Source organism: Sturnira hondurensis, unplaced genomic scaffold, assembly GCF_014824575.4.
Source record: "Sturnira hondurensis isolate 20B ecotype Veracruz unplaced genomic scaffold, ASM1482457v3 Scaffold0001872, whole genome shotgun sequence".
In the NCBI taxonomy this organism is placed as follows: domain Eukaryota; kingdom Metazoa; phylum Chordata; class Mammalia; order Chiroptera; family Phyllostomidae; genus Sturnira; species Sturnira hondurensis.
The window spans coordinates 6,348,994-6,376,321 of record NW_028074503.1 but is presented as its reverse complement, the minus strand read 5'-3'; the positions used below and the strand labels follow the sequence as shown (position 1 = coordinate 6,376,321).

The 27,328-nt window shown below is 40.9% G+C and overlaps 1 protein-coding gene and 1 long non-coding RNA gene across 9 annotated transcripts in view; one reads left to right on the top strand and one right to left on the bottom strand.

Moving 5' to 3' along the window:
• The window catches only part of LOC118977410 (uncharacterized), a 144,058-nt gene extending 129,893 nt beyond the window's left edge, over positions 1 to 14,165 (bottom strand). For both annotated transcript variants that reach the window (XR_005064527.1, XR_005064529.1), the window contains exons 1-2: positions 13,074 to 14,165; positions 1,455 to 1,555 (exon numbers count right to left, since the gene is read on the bottom strand). This is a non-coding gene — a long non-coding RNA (uncharacterized LOC118977410). The remainder of the gene's footprint in view (positions 1 to 1,454; positions 1,556 to 13,073) is intronic.
• On the top strand, positions 11,848 to 25,631 carry AQP4 (aquaporin 4). Of its 7 annotated transcripts, none has more exons than XM_037032322.1 (7): positions 11,878 to 11,951; positions 12,338 to 12,486; positions 12,922 to 12,994; positions 15,049 to 15,463; positions 16,907 to 17,071; positions 17,356 to 17,436; positions 21,124 to 25,631. In XM_037032322.1, the coding sequence occupies exons 2-7, from the start codon at positions 12,450 to 12,452 to the stop codon at positions 21,400 to 21,402; spliced, it is 1,050 nt and encodes a 349-aa protein (XP_036888217.1). In that variant the 5' UTR covers positions 11,878 to 11,951; positions 12,338 to 12,449; the 3' UTR covers positions 21,403 to 25,631. The 7 variants fall into 7 exon arrangements, with proteins under 7 accessions (XP_036888270.1, XP_036888217.1, XP_036888235.1 ...); XM_037032340.1 differs by having other exon boundaries at positions 12,887 to 12,994; XM_037032332.1 differs by lacking the exon at positions 11,878 to 11,951 and adding an exon at positions 11,970 to 12,069.
• The last annotated feature ends 1,697 nt before the right edge of the window (positions 25,632 to 27,328 follow it).

Here is a 27,328-nt window from a genome sequence, read left to right as displayed (position 1 = left end):
AAAGGTCCAAAACATCCTTCTAATTTTTCAGTAACCTTCAGAGACGGTGCTATACTCAATCTCAATTTATTCTGGAATTGTCAGGTCTTTAGATTCTTCATACTGAAATGCCATTCGTCACCAGTGTAAGGTGAAGCACTTGAACACAACTCCCTGGAACCTTCACCAATCCCTGGAATCCCCATCTTTCCATCTTCCCCAACCAGCTGACCCTCTTGAGGTCACATGACTCCTGCCCAGTCCAGGGAGGATGCATAAGGATTAAAGAACTGGAACTGGCACAGAGTAAGAGCTCATTTAAAAAGGGAGTGATTGTATGCATGGTGTCATGTGGGTACTAGATTCATCCGAGTGGCCACTTCATAAGTCATATAAATGTCTAATCACTACGTGTACACCTAACACTAACGTAATATTGTATGTAAACTGTAATTATAAAAAAATTTTAATTTTTAAAGCTAGGGATTATGATGATGACAGCTAGCTCAGATGGCATGGCCAGCCACTTCAAAGCTGATCTCACAAGACACTGGATTTTTTAAGCAAGTACTATGCCAAGCTGACCTAACCCCTCCCCCACCCCAGTCATTTTTCCCGTTCCTTCGGACTGCAGAGCATTGCTAAAGAAAATTATAGATTTTACTGCTCTCCCTATAAATTCATGCTAACTTCACATGTACTCCTGGCTGACCAAAACCCTATTATTTATTTCACGGGCTTCCATTCAGTAGCACACTCCCTAAATAAATTACTCCAACTCTTCTCTATCTTAAATTTCCTCCACCCAAGGCAGCTTCTCCCAGCTGATCCCCTCAGGAACTGATTTTCATGCTGTTTTATGGACACCAGCACCTTGCGCACTATCTGAGATACAGAGTTTGCTCAATACACGTGTATCTGACTGAAACAAACAACATTGAACGTACTTTCTACAAAACCTTTTCCCCTAAGATTTGGGGGAAATCTTAGCCAAATGTAGATGGGGGGGCATTTCCATGTTCATCCCATCTGGGTCCCTTTGTGTTGTCCTGTTCCACTGGTTTCACTGTTCTTCTGTGTCTGGTGGGTCTGAATTAAAATGGCCACAGTGGTGACTTCCATGACTCTGGTCTTTGGTCCTAATTGCACACAGAGCCCCATCTCTTGGTCTGCAGTTGTTCAGGACTCCCATTTTTAATAGAGGCTTCTTCTCAATAGTGGCACAACTCTGGCTAATTCGATTCCTGCCAGGAACTGACACATATGTACACATGAGGGACTTGCTGTGCCTATCCCCTTTGAACTGCCCCTCCTGGTACCTGGGAATCTACTTTTCTCTTTTCAGTTCAGTTCTCTGACTCTGGGGTAATCCAATCCATGCCCCCCTTTTCCTCCATTTCAGCTCCATGCTGGTCCGCAAGGAGCCTCACGTGCATGAGTGTGGACACCCGAGTCCGAGCTCCATACGCACGCACCTGCTAACAGCACTTTGTTGGCCAAGACTGGGACCCAAGTTTGCCCACATCAGCAGTGTGGTCCAGGTGGGGAAGCGAATATGGAAGAGGCCAGCTGATCCCTGAAAGCAGAGAAAGAGTTACAGTTTCGGGGTGTGTGGTCTAGAGGGGCTGTGGCACGTCCAAGAAGGGCAAAGTGCCCAGAGGATGGGCAGAGCCTTCTAAAGCAGCGGCCTGGGCAGGGCCTCATTGCCTGGGTCACAGACTATGACCATTTCTGTTCTCCTTTTAGAAGATGCTCTCATTCTAGCACAACTCTACAAGTATTTTTCCTTTTATTAACTTATTCTTCCTAGGATGGTACTGTTGCCATTTAAATCATTCTCTGATCTGCATAATAGTTACCAATGGACATCAGAGCTCAAGCCTTTCACTTGAAAAACGCAAATCCTTTATTCCAAAGTAATTAATTCTGTAATGATTTCTGTGCTGCTCTATCTAACATTCCTTGATTTGTGTAGCCTAAAGAGCTAGACATTTTTCACCACCTTCATATGAGATACACACAAATCCTCATTTCCCTCCCTTCTTCATTCACTCGTGACATAAGGCATCTCCTTCTGAATTCCCCTCTTCCTTACCTCCATTCCCAGAGTGTCATCCCTCACCATGGAGGCAAATACTCACAGATGGTGTGCACGGTGACTTCAGGTGGTGCACAGAGAGCTCTTTTCTGAACCTTGTATACTGAATTGAATATGCATTAGAAGAATCTAAATATCTAAATATGCATGATAAAATGATAAATGAAATCAAAAATTTTTCATTGCACTTGGTGGAAGTCTGTTTGAAGTATAGCCTATAACATATGGGCCTTGGATAATAAGAGGTCCTCCAAAAATAAGAAAATAAAATAAAGCCTTGGCTGGTTAGCTCAGTTTGTTAGGGCTTCATCCCAATATGCCAAGTTGTAGGAAAGTTGTGGGTTCAGTCCCCAGTCACGGAACATACCAGAATCAAGCAATAAATGCATAAATAATTGGAACACAAATTGATTTCCTCTCTTCTTCTCTCTCTTTCTAAAACTCAATCAATAAAAAATTTTAAAATAAATACATAAAATCACAGCACACTTCTATCCTTCTCCTTTTTTTAGTTTTTTACAACAATCCCTCCCACAACAGAATTAATAAATTATATATTAAAATAAAAATCTAACCAGCATATCAAACTTGTGATATTGTTGCATAGATTGATCCTACAAAAATATGAATTCATTTTAAATATATAATTTATAAAATAATAGGAAGCAGTTGACTTAGATATAACAAAAATGGCAATGGTGGAACAGAGATGATAGAATTTGGTGAATGCTGTGCGTGGGAGAGCTCCCTAAAAAAAGATACACATTTTCTATTCTGGGTCTTCCACTTCTCAACTGTACAAACCTACCTCCTGTAAGACTGGTTTCCTCATCTGCCTGTGGATAGAGGCATTGAGAAGATGAAGTGGAGAAATACACGGAAAATGTACCATGTGGTTCTCTCTGAAGCTGGCCTTTTCTCTGTAATCCCAGTCTTCACACTTTCTAGATTCTGGCTCCCTCAACTGTGCTGTTCTTTTCCATAATTTCCATTTTTCCTATTTATTGCTATTGGTTCATTCTCTCCTCCTTACTTGGTTGGATTTCCAGTTTCCTAGAAATTAAGCCCTCTACTTTATTACTCAGCTAAGGCTGTCATAACAAAACACCACAACTAGGTGGTTTAAACAATAGACACTTACTTTCTCACACTTCTGGAAGGCCAAGATCAAGGTGTCAGCAAGACACCTAAAACTCTCTTCATAGCTTGCAGATGGCCACCAGTCCTATAAGGACATCAGTCCTGTCAAATTAGGGCCCCACTCTTATGACCTAAAGTAAGTATAATTACTTCTTTAAAGGCCCCGTCTCCAGATATAATTACATTGGGGATTCGGACTTCAACATATGAATTGGGGACGGCATGATTCTGTTCATCACACTTACTATTTTCCTCTTCCTGTACGAGCCAGACTAAATGAAATGATGGATATAAGCCAATGATTTCAATCAGAAGTTGAATCAGCTATAGTGTTCTTTTAAACCACAGAAGCCCAAGCCCCATTCCGGGTCTACAGAACCAGAAAACTCTGAGAACAGTGTGAGCAGGGAGCTGTCATTTTCATGTCTACATAGCTGAATCTGATGTCACACCTGGTTGGCAATCACTGGTCTAGGTCCTGTGCCTTCACCCTCAATGTACACTCTTCACTAAAGATGATTACAACAATACTGTACATTACACTGAGCACATCTGTAAAACTAAAGCGTTTCATCCCTTGTGACAGTGCTCTGTGGTACCAATTACTTTCAGGTGTCCATGGGAACCACAGTTAGCTCTATCAGTCCACTAGTGGTTCGCCAAACTGTTCTTTAAAAAGACTCTCTCACTTCAAAGGAAAATGTTATTGTTGAAAAAGATTGCCTAACTTGCTAGACAGAATTCTGTGTTTTTTAAAAACTTTATCAAATGATTCCAAAATTGGCCAATTTTCCTACAAACTATTCTGTTTTCTAAAGAAAAAGCACAAAGCACAAATTCAGAGAGTTCCTTTTAAGTCTCTTACATAAATGGGATTATACAGGAAAAGGTACACTTGTAACCTAAAAGAATTTATGTACTTAAAAGGCAGCAACAGCCCTGACTGGTGTAGCTCAGTGGATTGAGTGTGAGCCTGCAAATCAAAAAACCGCAGTTCGATTCCCAGTCAGGGCACATGTCTGGGTTGCAGGCCAGTTCCAAGCAGGGGATGCACGATAAGCAACCATACATTAATATTTCTCTCCCTCTCTCCTTCCCTTCCCCTCTAAAGATTAATAATTAAATAAATCTAAAAAAAGCAGCAACGGCCCCCATTATAGACAGAAAATGTATTCATACAGTGTATATAATATAATATGATGAATCTGGTTTGATTAACCTCTGACCTTAAACTCTCCATTGACTCAGATCTGAACCAGAGAAGCAAAACTCTTGTTCACCTCATTAACATATTGAAAAATGTCTGAAACCACTTTTGTAAAATCCTCATTCGTTTATACATTCATTCAACCAACCTAAATGTATAGATCACCTTCGATTTTCCATGATTGCATAAGCAACTAACACACAATCTCTGCCCTAAGGAATTTACTTCCTGAGTTAGAGACAAAGATGGAAACCATTCACTACCAAGCGGTATAATTATGACTAATGCAACTGTATTTGGAAACTGCATGGACAATTAATTTCTAGTATAATTGTCAAGTGCCAGTTCCAAGGCATTCGGGTTTGGTGCCTGCTTACTGGAGAAACCCATTTCTTTGGGGGAAGAATATGAAGGGACTTTGGCATTTACATGCTTGGAAATTGGAGAGGTAAAAAGCTGTTTTAGCCGGTGCTGTGACAGAAAAGAGAAACTACATCTTAATAAAATTAAATGGGGAAGCCTTTACAAAAGTGACACAAATTGAGTTTTAAACAACAAAGTATGAATTACCTAGGCAGGAACTTCTGGCCTGTGAGAAAATAAATTTCTGTTGTTTAAGCTACCCACTCTGTGGCATCTTGTTAGACCTGCCCTAGCAGAATGAAGCAGTTCCTGTGACCAGAAAGAAGAAAGGGTGTCAGGGAAGGATAGAGGTGAGGATTGAGCGCAGGCCTGCAAACCACACGATCGCAGTTCGATTCCCAGTAAGGGCACATGCCTGGGTTGCAGGCCAGTTCCCAGCAAGGGACGCACAAGAGGCAACCGTACATTGATATTTCTCTCCCTCTCTCCTTCCCTTCCTCTCTAAAGATACATAAATAAATATTTTTTTAAAGTCCCTATAAAAGAAGTGGCTGTCATCATCATTACTGCTCGCCCACAGGGGTGAAGCGTTGGTGGCAGGGTCGTCCCTGCAGACCCTCTCCCACTATGGAAGCCGCCCCTGTCCCTGCCATAAAAGTGGGTGCTCACTCCTGGGACTTCACATTTTGAGGCAGTGATGCGAGAAGAGGAGGAATGCTTAAAACCACCCACCCCAGCAGCGAGGAGTAGGTCCCGCCCCAGCTTCTGGAAGCTGCCTGGGGCATTGTGGCTTTGCAGGCTGGTTCTCCAGCCTCCCTTCAATTCTTTGAGCCTCGCTATCCTCTCAGGAACGTCTACTTTGTTGAGGAAAGCCGGAGTCATTTTCTGTTTCAGCCCCAGTCCTGGTTGCAAACAATTTGCATGTCTTTCTTGACTGGAAACTGACAGAAGCAGAAGGCTCTGGACCTTCGGGGTTGCTGGAGGACATTGAGGAGCAAGTTTCTCTCAGGAATGATACATTGGTAAAATTGTCACTCCTCAGAGGTGTTAGTTTTCCCAGCAGTACTGAGCAGCCTGAATGGAAAGCTGAGAGTCATAAATGTCACTTATTATTATCCCCAAAGTGTCACCTAGCCAATGAGGAGATGACATACAAGTCTGTTTCTTATTTTTAAATAAAATTTGCCAAGACATTTTAGATTGATCCCTAAGATGAATTTTTGTAACATATTACTTTTGCCTTCACCTCTGAAACATGGCTTTGGAATTCTGTGTGTTCATTAAAGTTCATGGAATGTTAATATTGATGTTACTAATTTGCAACTACCCAGCTCTTCATTGCCAAATGTATACACACATGAACAACTTATTGTTTCGAAGTTCTTACCTAAGCTAGAAAAGGCATCATTTCATTCTATAAATGGGAAAATAAGATTAAAGCTATATGACTTTTCTGAGGTTTGCCATGGAGAAGTTTCTTAACTTATAATCAAATTTCCTGTTTATTATAAACATCAGCGTTATCATTATTTGCATTTATTAATTCTGTTTGCAAAATCTCCTGCTTAACATGACCTCGTTTGAGCCTCACTCACTTGTTTATTTCTCCCACAATGTTTTTTATCTTTAAAATGTGTCTTGAATCTATGTTAGGCACTGAGAATATGGCAATTAATTACTAAGTCTAATTAATTACTACTATTAAGACTCATTAATTACTAAGACGACTGCTCGTATTGCGTGATTACAGACTAGCAATAGAGTTAGACAAGTGAGCAGTGATTCCGGCACGCTGGGAACAGTTCTGTGATGAGATCTGGGAACCGCAGTGTTATAGAAGCACATAAGATGTGGCCCAAATCCAGAACGGAGTGAGGAGGGCGTCTGGACTCACTACAACTTTGAAAGAGAGAGGACAGAGGTAACACTCCATTGGATTTCACCAATAAAGAAACCAGGCTCAGGAATGTCAATGGCCTACAGGCATTAAAGTGATACAGTCAAACTGACAGGAACCGGAGGGGAGGGGTAGAGGAATAATGGGGGAAAATAAGGGAAGGCCCATCAAGGAACATGAATAAAGGACACGGAGACACAGCCACAGGGGGTAGATTCGAGGGTGGGGATGGGTGGGACGGGGGACTGAGGTCAGGTGAAAATGGAGACAACTGTACTCGAACGACGGTAAAAAAAACAAAGAAGAAAATTAAATAAAAAGACTGCGATCTCTTACCTTTTCTCCTTCCACCGCAAAATGGTATTGTGTCACCAAAATCGTGACTGTCACTTGATCACCATCATGATCACTATAAGAAATGTAATAAGATACAGGTAGTCCACAACTTCAGTTTACATCTAAAAAGACAGTGAAAATTAGCCTCACAACACCAGTCAAGGGTACAGGTGCGTTACCTAGTTACAACGGTAGAGTATCACCTGGGATCACAGTTGCTTTGGGATTTTTAAATAACTAGAGCCCAGCAAGTTGGCAACGGACAAGTTTCATGGGAGAGATAAACGTTGAGGAGTGTTTAAAAAGAAATCAGGGGTCGTGTGAAAAGGGGGAAGAATTAAAGATGAAAGGGTCACCTCAGTTGGCTCCTTAGAGGCAGGGACTGACAAGATATGGCCATGAGGACATTGTTCTCTGCTCAGACATAGGGGCCCAGGTGTAGCTAGAGGTGAGGACATTCAGGCAGGGTGAAGCCATCCGTGAGACTTGTCGCCTCTAAGAGGCCTTGTGAGTTTTTTCAGATGTAGATTTCCTCTGACTGTATGAAAAAGGAAATACAAATTTAGAGAAGGATGCATGATGACTTAGGAAAGAAGCAAAAGAAAGTTTGTCTAGGTAACTTGACTACTGGGAATCAGTCACAGATGATGACCATTTCTGTTCTTCTTGTGGAAAATGCTCTCATTCTAGCACAACTCTACAAGTATTTTTTCCTTTTATTAACTTATTTTTTGATTGCACACCTTATGATCACTCAGATAAGTCTATACCCATCTGACACCAGACACAGTTATTACACTATTATTGACTACGTTCCCTATGCTGTACTTTATATCCCTGTGACTGTTTTTACACTAAAAATCTTTTTTAACTGCCTAGTGTTTTGATAATCTCTTCCTGTTATTCTGAACAGAAATTTAAATATCTTGCTCTTTCCTTAAAACTGGGACTGTCTATATTAGTCTGTTAAAAACATGAGAATTCTGAACATCTCTGTATAATAATAGGTGATAATAATCACCAAAATGTTGGTTTAGCTCTTAATATGTTCAAATTTAATTTAAATTTTGTTCAAATTTTAATGAATGATTTATAATTGTTCATTACACTTAAATGATTGGCCATTTGAAACATGCCGGTCCAATCCGTTAGATCCCAAAGTTCTTTGCTTCCCAGAGAACTCGGTTTTGACTATGGATGTCTAAACCTCTAACACACTCAACCGAAGTCCGAACTGTCATAGTAGCTGGGTAAGAGATAAGAGGTAAGAAAAGTATCCAGTCATCCAACCACATTTCTGCTTTTTTTTTTTGTAAACGCTTCAGATGAAATCCAGTCACTCAATAAAGTCCTTCTGTCTCTCTTTCCCTCCCTCCCTTTCTCCCTCCCCATTCGCCTGGAGAGGGGAACCCTAAACCCTGGAGCCCTGCCAGCAGCGCCGAAAGAATCTCTTGACTATTTTCCCAGGGAATTCCTGCCTTAAATGTCAGCAGAGCACGACTCCCCGCCAAAGCAGACTCTGTCTGGACCTGAATCAAGGAAAATGCGCCTGCTGTATACCAAACAGGAAGACTGGGAGCCACAGGGCCTGGGGGCGGGGCGCCGGTTTCGTGAAAGGGTTCAGGGGCCCATTGGGAAGGTTTCCTCAGATCCTCCTCGCTGAAGAGTGGGAAGCTAAGTCAAACATTTTGGTTCCTTGCTGGGGTTTTTGTTGTTATTTTTATTTTACTCTTTTGCTGGTGAACTATACTTCTGGAAACCACTCTGAGTTATTCTGAGGCAACACTTGTTTGATAAGAAAACAGAGCCACCATTAAGGCCCTTTGTTGTCCTGGTGGTGGTGGTGGTGGTGGTTGCTCTTGCTGTTGTTTTTCTCTTTGGGGTTGTTTTTTTTTTCTTTTGCTTGTTTTTAATGAACATAACTGGTGTGTAAGTGCTCTGGGGGGAATTCAGGATGCCGCGATTAGTGAAAAGCAAAATAAGATTTATAGTTACAGTTGAATCCGCCCCTACCAGCCTGGAGACACTCCCCGTCTGGTACTGAGGCCCTGCTGGCACTTTCAGTACTTTTGTTTTAGTTTCCAATCTCTGAACACGTGAAAAAAAATATGAAAAGCCCTGAGGGCAAGGTTGGGAGACAGTCCCCAAATCCCAAAGATACACACAAGCACCAAAGGAAAACAGTATGGCGTAAGTAGTTGAAAAACTCAGAAGGGAAGCGGGTCAATCAGCTCGTTTTTCCTGAGAACTCTTGCAGTTTTCATTTGCCCACTTTCATTTTCCTGATAGGTTGCTGACCCCCAGCGTCACAAGGCTACTCTACTAAAAGCTCACGAGGTAGGCAACACGAATGGCTGATTGGGAATCAGTGTGCCGTGCTACCATCCTCCTCCCCAAGATCGCGGGACCACTCAGTAACAAAATCGAGAAGATTTAATCAATAAATTGTTATTCTAGTTTTTAAGTGAATTAGGCCTTTCCAAATTTCACAATGGGAAAAAAAATTTTAGATTCCAAATGTCATCTGGTTCTTGACCCAGGAGAATTCAAAGCAGATCTCAACTTAGAACTGTTGTATAGAGTCACCAGGGCTCCCCGCCCCACCTTGCCCCCGCCATCCCCACAGCACACTATAGACGCTTTCTTCCGGTGTCACCCCTGCATGCATTGCCATACACATCCTATTGAAAATCAGTGTCCCTAGTCCGAAGAAAAGCAAGCCAAGTAGCAAGTAATATCTAAGAAGAAAAACTACCTTGTAGGTGAAGGGTTAATCCCTGGTCAATGTTAAGCCACTCTGCTGAGAGTACTAATGAGTGCATGACTTGGTGCCAGTGAGGGTGGCCCTTCTCTTGATGGGAACAACCATCCCTTAGGAACTGGACTGTCAACACATTCTGCCAGGGCAGCAATCAGCCAGCCAGAAGAAAGGGAAAGGGTCTGAGAAACCGTGGTAACCAAGGTTCGCTGGCACTCTATAAAAGGGTGACGGGAACTGCCATGGCCCGTGGAAAGAATGCTAATGAGCTTAGGGCAACTTGCAAAGAGTGGATCTGAAAAAGATCCCCTCAACCACCAGCAGCCCTAGGGAGCACTTGCTGTGTGGGTGCCCTGAGGCTATGACCACAGGCTCCATTCACAAGGAAGACCCCAAACACACAGCATTTTCCCTTGGGTTCATGGCCTCACAGACGCTTCTGCCTGAATGTTCTCAGAAGCAAAGCAATTAATTACATCTAGCCTATCTGCCTAGAAAGTCAAAGTTTTCAAATGTTTTTAAAAAAACACTCTGCACCTTTACAAAAATCTCATTCTAAAATCTGAATGATAAACAGCTCTAAGAATCAGCACGAAATGTTTTAAGTGTTCTTTGTGGATTCACATAAGTTCACCCTTCCCCTCTCACCAGAACTTATTCCAACTTTCAGAGAGCGTATTTTTCAGGAGGCTGGAAACCCTGATGGACCATCATCCACGTGCGACCACGTTCTTGACGATGGGGATTTAATCTTCGCTACCTGAGAATGCTGGCAACAGCGACGATGTGCTCCTCTGAAATTCACCCTCTAAACTCTAATTCCTCTTTCTAACGGGAGCTTTTCACTCAGTTTCAAGTCGAAAGTGCCCAAACGAGACAAGAAAACAAAAAATTGTAACTGGGATGTGGAAGCATAAAGACCTTTGTCCTTTTCTCTTCTGTGCGTCTGCCTTCCCACACTTCATTCTGAAACACTCTGATCTGAATGTGGATGAAGAGGCGGGACGGGGGGATAGGGAGGGTCCCCTAGAAAGATGGGAGTTACCCAATCGCTGGGGAGAGCAGTAAGTTCACAAATGTTCACAGTATTATTAAAAAAGTAATTAATCATTCTAAAATAAGAGAGCCGTAAATGTGTCAGTAATGACACACTGTTATAGACCAAGGGTTATGATTATGACAACTCTAGGCACCTGAGGTCCATTTGAAAAAAAATAGTTAAGGTTAAAATGCAGGCAGCTAATCCTCAGACCTGACAGATTTCACCAAACTCTGTCGTCAGAGATGCCTTTGTGGACAAGCCGTGTGACTGCACGGGGCCCCGCATTTGTAAGGGTCCCACGCTTTGTTTCATGTCCCGTTATTGCAGTCTTGAAATCCTTAACCGTTTTTGAAGAAGGAGTCCTGCATTCATGTTGCCCTGGATTCCCACCAATGATGTAGTTGGTGCTGTCCTTTAGTTTCTAGATATTAAATTCACCTACAATTCCCCAAAACTCTGTCCCTATACAATCTCAGTATTTTTTTATTTGCTACATCTTACCCAGCAATTATTATTAGCATAAAAATCAGGTAAGCATCCTGGAGAAGTCTTATTTCCTATTTTTTCTAATTATCCAAATCAGTGCTGCCCAGGCTACAAATGGACCTGCAGTTTTCTGTTGTGCTTAAAATGCTGTTTCTCCAATTTAAAAAAAAAATTAATTAAAGCCATCGAATTCTGCCACTGGAAAGGAATGCATTGTAGCTTCTTGATTCACCCCAACTGTTGGAAAATGTAAATCTGTGTTCTCATAGTTGCCCAATTTCAACCACAACACACAACCAGGCCAGACAAATCCTCAGTGATTCTTTCTGGTAGGGAGAACTCAGAGAAAGATTTAAGAAATCCTTGTTTTCAAAGATGCCAGCTAAAGAAACATAGTGTATGCATTTTGTGTTCCTGAAATGCTCTGTGTCCATAGTGATCAGGTAGCGTAAAGTTATTTCGAGTTCAAATATAACTTAGCGATTGCCACATGGGGCAGAATCTTTCCACCCCTAGACTCCAAAAACCCAATCAGACAAGTGGCCGTAACCTGACTCCCAGCACACTGGGAGCCGCGGCAGGCAATGAGAGCCGCACTCTGGCCAGGGAAGGCATGAGTGACAGACCCGCAGCAAGGCGGTGGGGGTAAGTCCTTCTTTGCCTTAAGGGAGCAATGCTCTGGGCCGAAAGGTGAAACTCTTACACTTGTGTTACAGTGATGTGTGCCTTCTCCGGCAGAATCTAGAAAGGAACTGTATGGCAGGTGGGTAGTTCTCTAGATCAGAGTAATGAGCATATTCCTAAGAGAAGCATAGAGAAGGTGCAAAAAAAGGGATGCTTTGTTGCATGTGGCAAAATCCTCCATATATGTTCAAGACCCGGGGGGGGGGGCGGGCAGGCAGGAAAATGGCCCTATAGAGGTAAATCTATCTGCAGTATTTTTCATCAGAGAAATTACTCACTGAGGGGCTCAGTCGCCTAGGAGTGAATCGGGCTGGGTGTTCAACTAGAAAGAAATGTGTCCCTTTCAGTACAATCTGTGCAGATCAACAAGCCCCCTTTGTTCTGCGGCAAAAGAAGTTAAACGGCTGGTGCCGATGCATTTCCAGGGAGTGTGAACATTGACGATAACAGCAGGGGGCTATGAGGGCTGCTGGGCTGAGCACTTGCAAGGCCACAGGTATGTACGTGGTGCCAGAAAACGTGGGGATTCGCAGCCCACTGAGGAGGAAGAAGATCAGATTTTGTGGGTTTTCAAAAAATGCTAAACGCATTCTTAAGGGGTATAATCTGTTTCAGTTTTATGGAGTCGGGGTGGAGGGCATGTTTTGGTTTTTGGTTTTTTGGCTCATGAACATTTGAAGCTGTAAAAGCAACTGAGTTTCTTAAATTAGGTCCCTGGAGAGCTGGAGAGGTAGACAGGTAGATGAGAATGAGAGAAGGAGCAGAGGAGAACTGGGGAAAGTGAGGGAAGAAGGGGTGTAGCGGGGAGGCGGCCTTTTCCCACGGCCCGCCCCTCCCGGTGATCTCCTGTGCTGCTGAAAAGGGACCTGCGCTTCTTGCCTACCCCGTGTCCCTAGCTTTCTGCTCGGTCCGCTTCCTTTTCCCCACTCAGTCCGGCCACAGACGACCAGCACCTGTGATAGCACCCAGCCCCTTGCCGTCCCAGCTAGAACCGTGGGCCGCTGGTGAGTTCGGAAGCCGCCCTCAGAACTCCTTCTTTTTCAGTTTGCCAATTGTGTGAGTTTCTCTCCCAGGGCACCTTACCGGTCCCATTCCAAGTGCTGTTTTTGTCTCTTTCCTCGTCTCTTCCTCTAGGGAATGTGATGTCACTGCTCTCCCAGCTGGGGTGTTTTGTAATTACGTTTGGGGATGCTTGGGAAAGGCCTGGCTATTCTCTCTCCTTCAGGATCCACCTGGGCTTGAGCAAAAAAAAAGGGATTTCTCTTTCCAACTCCGAAGGAAAGTCCCATATCAAACCAGAGGCTGAGTGGAGCTCCTGAAGGTCAAGGGAGAGTTCCCCTAGCCCTTTCTGGCACAGCATGTCCCACTGCCCATGCAGAACCAAGGCTGCTGGGGACACTGATTAATGGGCGGTGGGGGGTGAGGGGGCGGATCTCATTCTCAGTAATATATCAAGGGGTAGGCTGCAATAACGCTGATCTCTTAAATGCTTGTCTTTCTTGCGTCTTTTTATAGTCCCCTGTGATTAGAGTCTCTGCTAAATGCTCCTTCACTATTGCTGCTATCACAGGCAAAGTCTTGAATAATAGAGAAATTGGGTAATTGCTCTCCACGCCCCAAGGGGAATCCTGGTCATTTCTTTCCAGTATGAGCAGCTGCCATTCACATCCCCAAAGCCCATCCCTTCCCATCTCCAAAGATCTGCAAACAGTAGGAGGAAAATAGATAGGGGGGGAAAGTATCTTCATTCGCAAAGGCTGCCTTTCTGTTCCCACCCTCCCTCACCCTCTTCCCTCGCCCCAACACACACAAGCTCCCGTGGCTAAAGGCCCTGGAAAGCCGTCCCTAAGGCCAAGTGGAAGTCAGAGAAGGCCACCAAGACGACACTAGGGAAACCCCGCTTTCCACGGAGGCGTCTGCTGCCAGGACCTCTGTGTCCCTTGCCCCGCCCCCTTTGCACACTCGCCTTCCCAAACTCCGTCTTGCTCGTGCTCAGCCGCGTTAAGCTGCCCCTGAAGGTTGGGCAGGGCCCCTGGGGCGCTGCTTCCACACACCGGCCTCCAGGAACCCTTTAGGAGTTTATTTGAGGGGTAACGTCAGGGGTTGAGAGAGGGTCCAGCACCAGGAGGCACTGTCCCCTCACACTGCAAAAGCACCGCGGAAGCCTGGATGCAATTTTCGCAGGAGAGCTGGGACGCCGAGGACTCCAGCGGACGTTGGGGGGCGTGTCTGAGTTGATGGGCTGCTCAGTTTGTCCACCAGCCATGGCCCGGGAGTCTGGCAACCGCCTGGGAGTGGACGCTCTCCCCACCCCCACCCCCACCCCCCCGCCCTTTGAGAGGCGCCTCAAGTCCGGACAAGAGTAGCGCACAGCGTCCCTCGGACTCCTCCCTCTGGCTGGGGAGAGGAAGGGGTATCCCCGTCTCTGCTAAGGGCCTGCGTGATCCTACTTCCCCTGCCTGGCACCATGAGGTCCCATCCCCCCACGGAATTTACCTTCGGGAATGACAGACTTCCAGCATTCCAGGCTTCCTAGCAGGGCTCCCCTTAATCCAGAATCTCTCTTTGGGGAGAGTGGAGGGCGAATCCACGCTCTCTAAATCCATTTGCAGAACGCTGCTTTTAGGCAATAAACAAAACTGAAGACGACTTCCTGGTTTTATTGTTTTATGTTCAAAATATAAATGGCATATAAAAGTACATTGAAACTTAAAACTTGCTCTGGGGACTGCAAAGAAAATATATTTCATTCTTAATTCTTCAAGGAACTTGATTTAGGCATTCTCCTTTCTAATAACAATTCAGATAACTTTCCAGTGGAACTGGAGTATCTTTTAATATTAAATCAAAGGAGCCTAGAATAAAAATATATTGACTAGTGGTTACGGAGACTATTAATTAATTATAGAGATTTTCCACAAGCATTCTTTGTCGGTATGCAAATAACCTTTTGGGGGGCCCTCCCCACAATAGAACAAGAGCGCAGGCCTGGTGTCTCCACCTGAATTCACAGACCCTGGCTTGGTAACTTCTGATGCTGATTTTGTTTTCTTTTTAGTAAGTGTGGACCTTTGTGTAGACGCAAGAACATCATGGTGGCCTTCAAAGGGGTCTGGACTCAAGCTTTCTGGAAAGCAGTCACGGCAGAATTTCTGGCTATGCTCATTTTTGTTCTCCTCAGCCTGGGATCCACCATCAACTGGGGTGGAGCGGAAAAGCCCTTACCCTTGGACATGGTCCTCATCTCCCTTTGCTTTGGTCTCAGCATTGCGACTATGGTGCAGTGCTTCGGCCATATCAGCGGCGGCCACATCAACCCTGCTGTGACAGTGGCCATGATGTGCACGCGGAAGATCAGCATCGCCAAGTCTGTGTTCTACATCGCAGCCCAGTGCCTGGGCGCCATCATTGGAGCCGGGATTCTGTACCTCGTCACACCTCCCAGTGTGGTGGGGGGCTTGGGGGTCACCACGGTAGCATCTTTAACTCTTATTTTCAACCTAGGACTTCAGGCTTCTTGCAGACTCTTCAAGGACACCCTAGTGGCCAGAGAGGCCTTGCACATTTATTTCCAAAAAATTTCTGATGATTTTTGATAAGGGTGAAAACTGATTCTGGCAACTGTGCATGTATCCTTGAGAAATCATTGTTGGCCCTTGAGTGACCTGAATATTACTAAGTCTCAGTGGCACAAAATTGTATTGGTTTTTCCCTCTCTCTCTCTCTCCCCGTCATCCCAATGACTATACCAGCTATATATTTATCCTAAGACATTTTTATTACAATCATTTGTTGGTTCACTAGCCGAAGAAACCATTTCTTACCATGTTTGTGAAATTTTAAATGATCAGTGTAAAGGATCACACTTTAAAAAGTAAATTGTCATTTGATTCTAGCTTGGTTCTTAGCTGATTAGAACTATCGCTTGTCAGCTCAGCACCAGAGTTGATTTAAACCACACACGCACACAGTTTCAATTTCAATTGAAATATGTATTGATTAATTTAAATCTAATTGATAGTAATCATTGCTTATAAAATTGCAAGACTCTCAAGAAACTCTTTTATAAGTTAAGTACAATAGTGGCACATTTTGCTTCCTTTGTAGAAAAAAACATTTGACACAAACTCCTGCTTGGTCGTTGTAAAAATAATTAATTATCTATTTTGGCCCAAAATAAGTAGAAATATATTCCTTCTTTTTTGGGGGGGTAGGGGTAGGGTCTCAATTGGAAGTAGAAAACTCAACCATCATTTTTTTAAGATTTTATTTATTTATCTTTAAAGGGGAAGAAAAGGAGAGAAATATCAATGTATGGTTGCCTCTTGTGAGTCCCCTGCTGGGAACTGGCCTGCAACCCAGGCATGCGCCCTGACCCCATGGGAATCGAATCTCTATCATGTGGTTCTCAGGCCTGCACTCAATCCACTGAGCTACACCAGCCAGGGTCAACCATCATTTTTTTTAAATTATAATTTACATTCAATGTTATTTTGTATTAGTTTCACATGTACAGCATGGTGGTTAGACACTCATGTACTTTACAGAGTGGTCTTCCTGGTATTTCAAGTACTCACCTGGCACCACACACAGTCATTACGGTAATATTGACTATATTCCCTATGCTGTACTTTATATCCCTGTGACTGTTCTGTAACTAGCAATTAATTCTTCTTAATCCCGTCACCTTTTTCACCGCAGCCCCCCACCCTTTATCAACTGCCATTCTGCTCTCTGTATCTATGAGTCCGTTTCTATTTTGTTTGTTTGTTTTGTGCTTTAGATTCTAAGTATAAGTGAAATCATATGGCAAAGATCCCTTTTACACTGATAAAATATGCCTTTCACAATAATATGTTATTATAAAAATGTATTCTTGCTTCAAGAACTCAAATGGAGTATCTTTTTCTTTCTAGGTTCACGGAAGTCTCACTGCAGGTCATGGTCTCCTGGTGGAGTTGATAATTACATTTCAGCTGGTGTTTACTATTTTTGCCAGCTGCGATTCCAAACGGACGGATGTCACTGGTTCAATAGCTTTAGCAATTGGATTTTCTGTTGCAATTGGACATTTATTTGCAGTAAGTTTCCAAGCCCATTTAAATAATTGATCCCTTTCATTTATCCTTACCCTGAAAATGTGGTGTTTTACAGCTGCAGCTCTTTAGAATCCAGCCATGTCTGTCCATGGTCAATGATCATTTTATTAACTTTTCAATGAGCGTGTTGATATGGCCGCTAGTATCTTGACAGTTCTGAATTCCTTGGTTAGTTACCATTGCACGTGGTAGCAAATTTCAATGAATGCTACCTGTCAGTAGACCTGTCTCAGCAAAGTCTGAAGTTGTTTTCTTTCTTCCTGTAGATCAATTACACTGGTGCCAGCATGAACCCCGCCCGATCCTTCGGACCTGCAGTAATCATGGGAAGTTGGGAAAACCACTGGGTAACTATCATACTGGGGACAGTTACGCATGGAGCACTCTTCCTTTTTCTCATTATTTTGCTCACTGGTTTCTCATGCTTCCTCCCAACCCTGACCCCCTACTTTATTACATCTTTCATAAAGACTAGGGAGAGACTAGCACGGATCCATTTCAAAACATCTCCTCTAATATCTGTTCTGAGCCCTCAGTAATAGTCATTTTTTAAGCGCCGCTCTGGGCACTGTATCTGCCAGACTACAGCCGAATGCATCACACACAGAGGCTGCCTGGAACAAGGCAACAAAAATCAGGACAGTGCAGTGAATATAGTTTTTAAATAATTGAAAGTAAAGCCTTTCTGGCAATAACAGAAACTGTACTTGCAAAAAAAAAAAGGTGAAGAAGAAGAAAAAAATGAAACTCTTAAAAGCACTGCCCATGGCAAAAATATTTACCTTTTTTGTTTACAAAACCATGAACCCAATGAATAGTGTGCAGGTTGGAAGCATTCAAACTGCAGATGGTGAGGAATAAAGGGTGCAAATGTTTATGCTATTATCACCATAATCATAGCTGGAAAAATAAATGACTTTCAGAAAAGGCATACTTTCAGTCTCCTGTCTAACCTACTGTGTTGGCGATGCTTCCAGAGAGCAGTGGTAGCATTTTTAAATATCACAACCAGTTTCTATTTCAATTGTTTCTTACAAAAATGGATTTAAATTCCTTGAGTGAGTAATGTACCAGCTTTGAAGGCCATTCTCACACTAAGTTACAATATTCAATAAAAATATGAAACATGAAATAAGCTAATTTCAAATGGAGCTAAACTTTATTGCCATTTATATGTTGTGAATGCCATTTTATAACTTTTAATTTATGAATATAAGGGAATGTTACTTGTGTTTCACTCTCATGCATCCAGTGGTTATTGACGGTTATTGACCCAGTCACACCCACTCAACCATGGTATACATTGCAAATGAGGAGAAACTGCATCACTGTGACGTGCATTCAGTTCTAAGGAAAGTGTACCAAGTTGTTACAAGTAATCTACACCATTAAATAACACCCTTTGAGTCAGTGTTCAAAAGCATGATTTAGGGCCCAGACAGGCAAAGACTCAGTCAAATGAGACATACTGCTCATCAGATTGGTCATTTTGCCACTGATATTTCCAAATTTATGTCTCAAAACATTAGCCACATTAACAGGAATGGAAATTTTTTGTGGGTGATAAATATACAACTTTTAATTTAACTTATTAAATTCAAACTACTTTTATAATTAAAATTTAGAAAAATCATTACATTATTTAATTTATGAGGACTTTAAAATGTAGATAAAATGTTTTTATTAATTACTTGTTAATTATGATAAACTAATAATAATTCAAAGAGCAGAAAAATTCTTAGCTTGTTGCTTGAATCAAAGTTTCTCCCTCTTGTTATTTTATAATAGACTTAATCCTACTGAAAGTGAATGTACATTTTGTAGCAATGGTGTGTGAAATTTAGAACTAAGTTAAAGTATATCTGTAGGTAGATAGATAGACTAGAAATAATGCCAAAATATTAATGACATTATTTTAGTTTTCTTTTTTTTATACCTGGCTGTATTTTCTATATTTGTAAGAATAAAAATTCTTTACCTTTATAGATTTTGAAAGTTACTTTATAGTACATTGTGACTTGGTTTTGAAACAGCAACTTGAAATTCAGATTTGTTTATTTCTGACAACATGCAGCTAGATGTTTTATTTAAAGGTGTTTCAGGGAGGTATCGGGACTGTTTAGACAAGTGCCCTAGTCTCCCTTGTGGGGCTTATAGCTTGTGGAATAGAACATATCTAAGGCGATCTCACCAAAGGAACAAAGAGTAAAAACATTCAGAGGAGGGCTCCTTTGAAAGAGCGTGGAGAAGATAAGCTCTCACATGGCTTCTTTCATGTTTAAGATAAGAAACTTGGTTCTTGGAACCAGGAACTCTACCAACAGGGAAACCCTACCAACGGTTCCCCTGTTAAGCATGTGTGTTCAGCTTTAGCTTAAAGTTCAGATTTTCTTCAGATTTTGCCATGAGGCTTCTGTTCTTAATTTCCAGAAAGTGTTTTAAGCCAGAATCACTCATCACATTTTTCTCAAATGAGAGAAGTCTAGTGTAGTGGGAAGCGGTATAATAGCTCAAAATAGTGATTTGAACACAGACAAACTTGAAATCCCAGCTCAATCAGTTGGTAAGCATAAAATCTTAAGCAAGTCTCTTACCTTCTTAGAATGCCAGATTTCTTACCCTTGATATGGAAATAATAACAATGTCTAGCTCAAAGGTTACTGTTAGAATTAAATGTTAGGGGAAAAGTACTAAGTACTGCTGGCTCAGAGCCAGCACTCAGTAAACAGAGTTGCTGTTGCCCAAGTGAATCTGTTGAATGAGTGCCTAATATTCTACAGCATACATGTGCTCTAAAGCAGAGGTTGAAGTTTATCCAAAAGTTAAAACTTAATTCATTCTAGACACATAAGTGATATGATAAAAACTTCCATTCACTGAATTAAAAATCCTATGGAATTGCTTGGTCATCCTCAGCTAACCACCATTCATAAATTCAGTCCAGGGTTTTTCACCAAGTCACCATCGTAAGAAACACAGGATGAAATCACTCTGTGCAAGAGTGATGAACAAACCACAAGGTTTTCAATGAAATCAAATCACCAAACTTTAGAGAGGAAAAGCATGTACCACAAATGATGATGACTTACAGCCAGCCTGGTCACGTGCACTTTTAAATTGTCCAGGAAACGTGGAACAGAGCCAGTTACTATGCAAATGGGACTATTAAGTACTTACTCTATAAGCACTTATTAAATTTCAGTTCCGTTTCGGTTTAATCCTGACACCACAGGAGGTATGTATTATTATAATCCCCACTATGAGGATGAGGAAATTAAGGTTTAGGAAGTTAAGTAACTGATGCAAACACAAAAGCTAAGTGGTGGAGCTGGGACCCCATTTATCATGCTGTGTTGAATAAGTAAAGCTTTGAATGATAAAATCTCCACTATGATCTTGATTATGCAGAAAACGAGTGTAAAATAGCAATATTAAGAAAATAAGATAAGTATCCTCCAAAAATTCTGTTTGTTTCTATTTTAGTTGAAGAATTCTCATGTCTGCTTAATATGTGGTACCACCAAAGAGGAACTATCATTACTTTAAGGATTATCAAAGAATGGAAAGACAGCAATTAGTGAAAGGAAAAGAGAAAACACTCTTTCTTGCTTTCTGTTCAAATGCTGTTTAACAATATACAGATCTCTGAGATGGATTTAATGTATTTTCTTTTTTAAAATGGTTTATTTGTATTTTATTTTTACCATTATCATTTATCCTCTTTATACCCTCTTCTACCTCCACTTACACCCCTCCCCCCACAATCCCCACACTGTTGTCCATGTCCATGAGTCCTTTCTCCTTTTTGCTCAATCCCTCCATCCCCACACCTTCCCCCAGAGTGCCAGCCTGCCCTCTATGAGTCTGCCTCTTCTTTCCAGTTCTTCTCTTTTTTTATGTATGACTCATTATACACGACCCTCTCTTAATTTAAGCCAGCTAAATTCTGTATTTATGAGTTGTGCAAAAGAATACTTTTTGTTGACTTAAAAGTATAACTTTATAACTCTATAACTTTTCCATCTTTCTCCCAGATATATTGGGTTGGACCAATAATAGGAGCTGTCCTTGCTGGTGGCCTTTATGAGTATGTCTTCTGTCCAGATGTTGAACTCAAACGTCGTTTTAAAGAAGCTTTCAGCAAAGCTGCTCAGCAAACAAAAGGGAGTTACATGGAGGTGGAGGACAACAGAAGTCAGGTAGAGACTGAGGACTTGATTCTAAAACCTGGAGTGGTGCACGTGATTGACATTGACCGAGGCGAGGAGAAGAAGGGGAAAGACCCTTCGGGAGAAGTGTTGTCATCGGTATGACTAGAAGAAAGCACTGAAAGCAGACAAGAACCCTTAGAACTGCCCTCAGATTTCCTTCCACCCATTAAGGAAACAGATTTGTTGTGAATTAGACACTTGCAGGTTTGTTGTTCCATGCCATACTACTCAGTCTAAATAATAAGTATTTCTTTATTTACCAAGGAGGAATGGGAGAAACCTATTGTGGATTCCAAATCTAAACATGAAATCTTCTAAAAGTATCTCCAAAGCACATATGTACCTAGTGTTTCTAGTTGCCACTCATTAATAAGGAATTTAAAATGTGTGTCAGGATTTGGTTAAGTCTTGCCTAACAGAAAATATAGACAAACCTATCAGCTTATTTCTCCTCTACCAGGACATTGGTCTTGTCAACCCTCATTTGAGTATTTATTCCATTAAATCAAACTTATCAATGGCAAAGTACAGTTTGTCACAGAGTGGTTCACAATCAAGAAGGGAAATACAAGCTTTTTTATGGGCAGTCCCTTATTTATAAACTACCTCAGCATAAGAATATATTAACAAGGGTTATTGCTAATAAATGACTTCCACTTATATTTCAAATACCAAACTTTAAACCCAAACTCCAACTCATAATTCTCCTTCCTCCTCTTCAATACCCAAGACAATGCGAAACTAAAACCCAGAAATTGGGAGAATGTTAAGAAACCCTCTATATTCATTAGTTCCACCTAAGAAAGCACCCGTATCATAAGAGACACCCATTGAGATTCAAGACAAATAGATTCATAAGATCTTATGGGGTGGGAAGAAAACTACCACTATACAAAAATCATACGGAAAGAGGAAATCTGAAGTCTGGTATCAAATCGGTGTTCTGTTTTCAGTGCCCATCCTCAGATCCACCACATGAGGTGAACAATCTAAACTTTTAACCTCTTAACCACTTTGCTTATTTTTTTTTAATTTATTGGCAAAACTGGGGGTTTTGTTTGTTTGTTTGTTTTGTTGGGTTATCTCTATTTAAACATTAATTGAGATATATTTTTGATAACAAGGACATAACTAGGTGAGTCTGGACTTCTTGTTGATTGCTAAGTTCTGTCCACTCTAGAAAGCGTGAACCAGTCCTGCCCAGCCCCAATCTCTGAGGCTCTCTCATGTCTCTTGAGATTAGTTGATTTTCTTCACTGTGCATGTAATGATATTTTAAGGAATTAAAATGCATGAAACAAGGGACAGCATGGTTGTAAAATAAGAGGGTGAAGACATCAGAACATGCTGTATTCAAAGCTGACTAGATGACCAACCTTCCACTTGTAGCGATATTGTACATAATCCAACACATTTTGTAAGTATTTGCCTTAATGACTCATTTACTTGTCAAAGAGTATGTTTTTCCTATACTGCTTTGCCCTATGTCAGTAGAATGGTCCCTGGAAGCCCCAGTTTCTGTCATCTTAACTGTGTAGTCTAGCCTTTACCTTAGATAAAGAGCCACAAATGTCACTTTTTTTTAACAAAAGCTAGTAGTAAAGTAAAATCCTCTCACTGCAAACAATGACTTGTAAATAGCTGATTGTCAAGGACTTTCTTCTCTCCTGCTCCCCCCTCTCATTCTCTTCTCTTTCTTCCTGCCACTTCTTAGTGTTCATGGCAGTTGTGTGTCTAGAGCAGTAAGATAAGGGACCACTATTCAACCTGATTGTCTTCGGTGCTAGAAAAGTGATGCATGAGATGCCCAGAGAGTGATCACGCCAGTGTAGTGCTTGGGAAGGCCACTGGCATTTTTTATAGCAGGGCCAAAAGACATCCCAGGCCCCTTTCTTGGGGGCGGGGGGTGGGGGGGTGGCCAACCACTTCCCCTGCCAGTAATGCATACTGTTTCCTTTTTGGGAACGGGAAACATCTGTAGGAACTAAATGCAATTCTAAAGATGGTTTATGCCAGCTTTTTAAAATGTTTGCATATACCACTAAAGACTTAAAATCAGTGGTGATTCTGCTCAAAAGATCATTTGTGAGCATGTTAGTTCAAAAATTGGTTAACAAGGAAAAGTTGAGCAGATCTTCCCAATACACTTACAATTTATGGTCTCAAAATCATTTTTATTCAGCCATATGTTTTACTTCTTATAAGTCACTTTTTCACTCACTTCCAGTTATAGCATTCAGTAAGTTAGTGCTAAAAAAGAAACATAAATAATGTGTTTGTACTTTGTTTTTCAGCAGTTAACAGAATGCTTAGCACATAGTAGGTATTCAAAGCAAGTGTTAGTTAATAAAAATATATACATTTTATTTGGGATTTAAGAAGGTGAATAATTTTCTCTTAATCTTTATTTTGCTCAGTATTTTAAAAGGCATGATTTCAAGGACTACCAAGGAAAGGCAATATAAATGTAAAACTGTAAAATGTATTTTTCCGTCCTACAATTTTAGAAGCATGAAAGCTTTAGCCCTTTTTTTTTTCCTGCGTGTGAGACAACATATTTTGTATTTCACTCAAGGCTCTGCCAGTAAAAAGTAATGAAATTGTACCTTTCTAATGACATCCATGCAGCAGGGGTCTATTGCCTTGTGGATGGCACCAAATTATCCAAGTGTATTAGGAGACCAGGGCTTTTCCTTTAATCCCTTCTTATTAATGAAGTGCCTTGTGCTGCTCCCAGGAGAGTGCCACTGACAGATATACAGAAAAGAGATCAGAGCGGAAAAAAACTGGAAGGACATAAATGAATTATACCCAGCCAGGAAACGATGCCAAGTGCCTCTTCCCTAAGGAAAAGTACAACAAGCGCCCCCAAGTGCAAGGTGGTCCCTACCCTGAAAATGCTTATAGTTTATCAAAGAGTTACAAGGATGAGTCCTTTTTTTAAGTTTTCAAGGATTTCTTGATAATTGGGAGCCCAAAATTTGAACGAATGTTTTCATTGTTGAAGACAGCATTTTCTTCAAAGAGTCCTAAATTTTTACCCTGGAAGGAAGTATTTTCTCGTTCCTAAGGAGTGGCCTAAATTTAAGATTTCTACCCTTGGTTTCTGCCATATGACACTTTTCATGAATTCCTACACTTTCTATAGTCGAACCATTTTCCTACTGCAGTGATAGACACTAGCCAGAGCTGCCTCTCAGTCTTGAAGATTTTACAAGATTGGAAATCTTTGAATAACAGTGATGGAATTAAGCTCTCAGATTAATTATTAGAGAACTGATTCCAAATAGCACAAAATAGTCTTCTTAGACCATGAAACCAGGTAACTCACTGGTTTAAACTCCAAAATAAACATGAAAATGCCGAAATAGAGTAGCAAATGCAAATGCTAAAGTTAAATCTGGTGAGGCCCTTTGTCGCAACATGTTGACATCATCCCCACTTGTGAACACTTGACAAAGAAACTGAGTTTGTGACCACCGAAGATGACATTGGGAGCTCAATAGAACACCTTCTAAAACACTATAAAGCCAATATAACTTCTCATCATAAACTCTATAGAATATGCAAATTCAGAATATTTTATACCTGAAAGTAATAGCAATTCTGTGTTTCATGATATGTTCATGGCATCAAAATTACTAGGAAGATGTGGTTACTACCTGGGAAGCAGGACAAAACTCATGTTCTTTGCCACAAGTGTTCTCTCTCTGCCTTGGCATTGTAGTACCGCATGCATCGCCCCAGAACAGCAGGAACTCTTGAAGCCCATAATTTTTCTGAAATATGCATACATGGAAGATATTTAATTCAGGGATGAAAACCTGTAGCTGCTCACTTTTGCAAATAATGATAGTTTATAAAATGTATTATCAAATAAATTTTAAACAACATGTGCAATGAACATTAAATTCAAGAGCACTTATAATGTTACCCATGCATGTTAAAATCCAAGGGCTAAAAAGTATACTTAATTTATAGAACCCATTGGAATACATTTCTAGATTCTCTTCAGGATTAATTAAATAAAGAGGCAATTTATGAAAATATATAAACAACTGTTTATCACTTTTATGACCAAAATCACAATGAAATTGTAATTCATGATAAACTGGTGAGAATAAGCTGAACATATGGTTATATTCACAATAATTTATTAACTGAAATGTTATTCCAGTGTTAGAGCTAATGTTAAGGAGATTTAAACTATAATGTCTAATATTTGGAACAATCTGTTAAAGTATTAGCATTGTGGTTGGTTTCCATGAATTATGTTGTATCTCATAATACTAAGCTTGTGCAAATAAACTTTTTCATGTCTTAAAAGGTAAGCACTGTGCTTGATGATGTTTAAAAATGTATTCATAGTTTTTGCAAGTGAAATCTTTTTTTAAGATTTTACTTAGTTTTAGAGACAGGGGGAGGGAAGGAAAAAGAGAGGGAGAGAGATATCCATTAGTTGCAGCCAACTGGAACCCAGCCCACAACTCAAGCATGTGTCCCAACTGGGAGTTGAACCAGCAACTTTTTGGTTTCTAGCCAGCACTCAATCCACTGAGCCACACCAGCCAAGGTAAAAGTTAGGTCTTCTAAGTATCCTTTAGAGTGACCAAGAAGGTATATTTGAGTATAATCAACACCAAATCAAATGTTGGTGAGATCCATATAATAAAATGTATTTTTGAGATCCTGCAGAGGACATATACACTATGGTGGGCTCTAGTGTATACAGTGAAAATTTGGTTTTCATGGGCTTAATTCTAAAAATACTCAAATAGTGTGAGAATAGACGTCAAATAGATCATCTGTCATTTCTTAGGGTTTATGGCAAATTCTGCCTATGCAGATGGATAATATAGGGACAATGAGTACTAGTTCACTCTTGGGTTCTTGGTTTGAGGGCTCCTCAATTTTAATGGGAAAAGATTGAGGACAATCATTTATGTAGTGAGACCCATTCGATGAGTAAAAATTGACACCTTCGGAGCCAGGTGAATACGAACTTCTCTTATAGCACTTGTCGCATTATAGTAAAATTATTGGTGTAGATTTGTCTTCGCTACTACGTTCTAGACTCATTAAGAGCTAAGACTGTGTATTACTTATTTTGTATTCCCCAACCTCAGTGTGGAGCACTGGGCTTGACACTTCACTGAAGAAATGCCTGTTTCATGAATGAATGAAGAACTTAAGGACCATCTCACTACTTGTAGAAAATGGCACAAAGCATTATAACTCAATCTAGTTGGTTTTGCTATTATGTAGATGTGTGCTATATATTTGCAGTCTTATAATTCCAGTTAGGAACCTGAAATTAGCTCAAACGCTAAAGGAAAATAAAAGGAAAATGCACAGAAAGAATGAAACACTAATTGGATTTCTAAAATTTATACCTAATGTGCAGGCAACGAGACATGTTTTCATTGCTATATTTATACAATGGCCAGATGTTAGATGAAATTTAGCTCAATGAGTATTTCAGCAAGAAAAGCATTTTAACAAGCATGGGAAGCTAGAGATATAAATGTCAGCCTGATTTTACATAATTACCCTGCCTGGAAAATATCCAAAACAATATGCCATCTGAATTAATTCTTACTACTTTTTTAGTTTTTCCATTTCTTGACTCCTCAAGTTTAAGGATACACTGAGGGCTCTAAAAGTCTGAGTTGAATTGTGCCACCTTCAATACGTAGAGAAGTCACTGGCATTGATGATTTCAACCTTGTGCACAGCACAGTGATGGCACATGGCCAGTACTCAACAAGTGTAAAGTGGATGGATGGATGGATGAAAGAAGCAGTCCAATCTGGAGGTATTAGCTAATCTCTGCACAAATGAAAATCAAAGCCTGTATTCCTTCTTCCCTTAAAGCACTGGCCAAGGATCTGAATGGTAAAGGAGGAATGAATGGATTTGAATAATTATCAATTATACAAAATATATGTTTGATCTTGAAGGCTCTTGTGAGGTAAGCATTACTACCATTCTTATGTCCAAACATAAGAAAACCAAGTGTCAAGGTGAT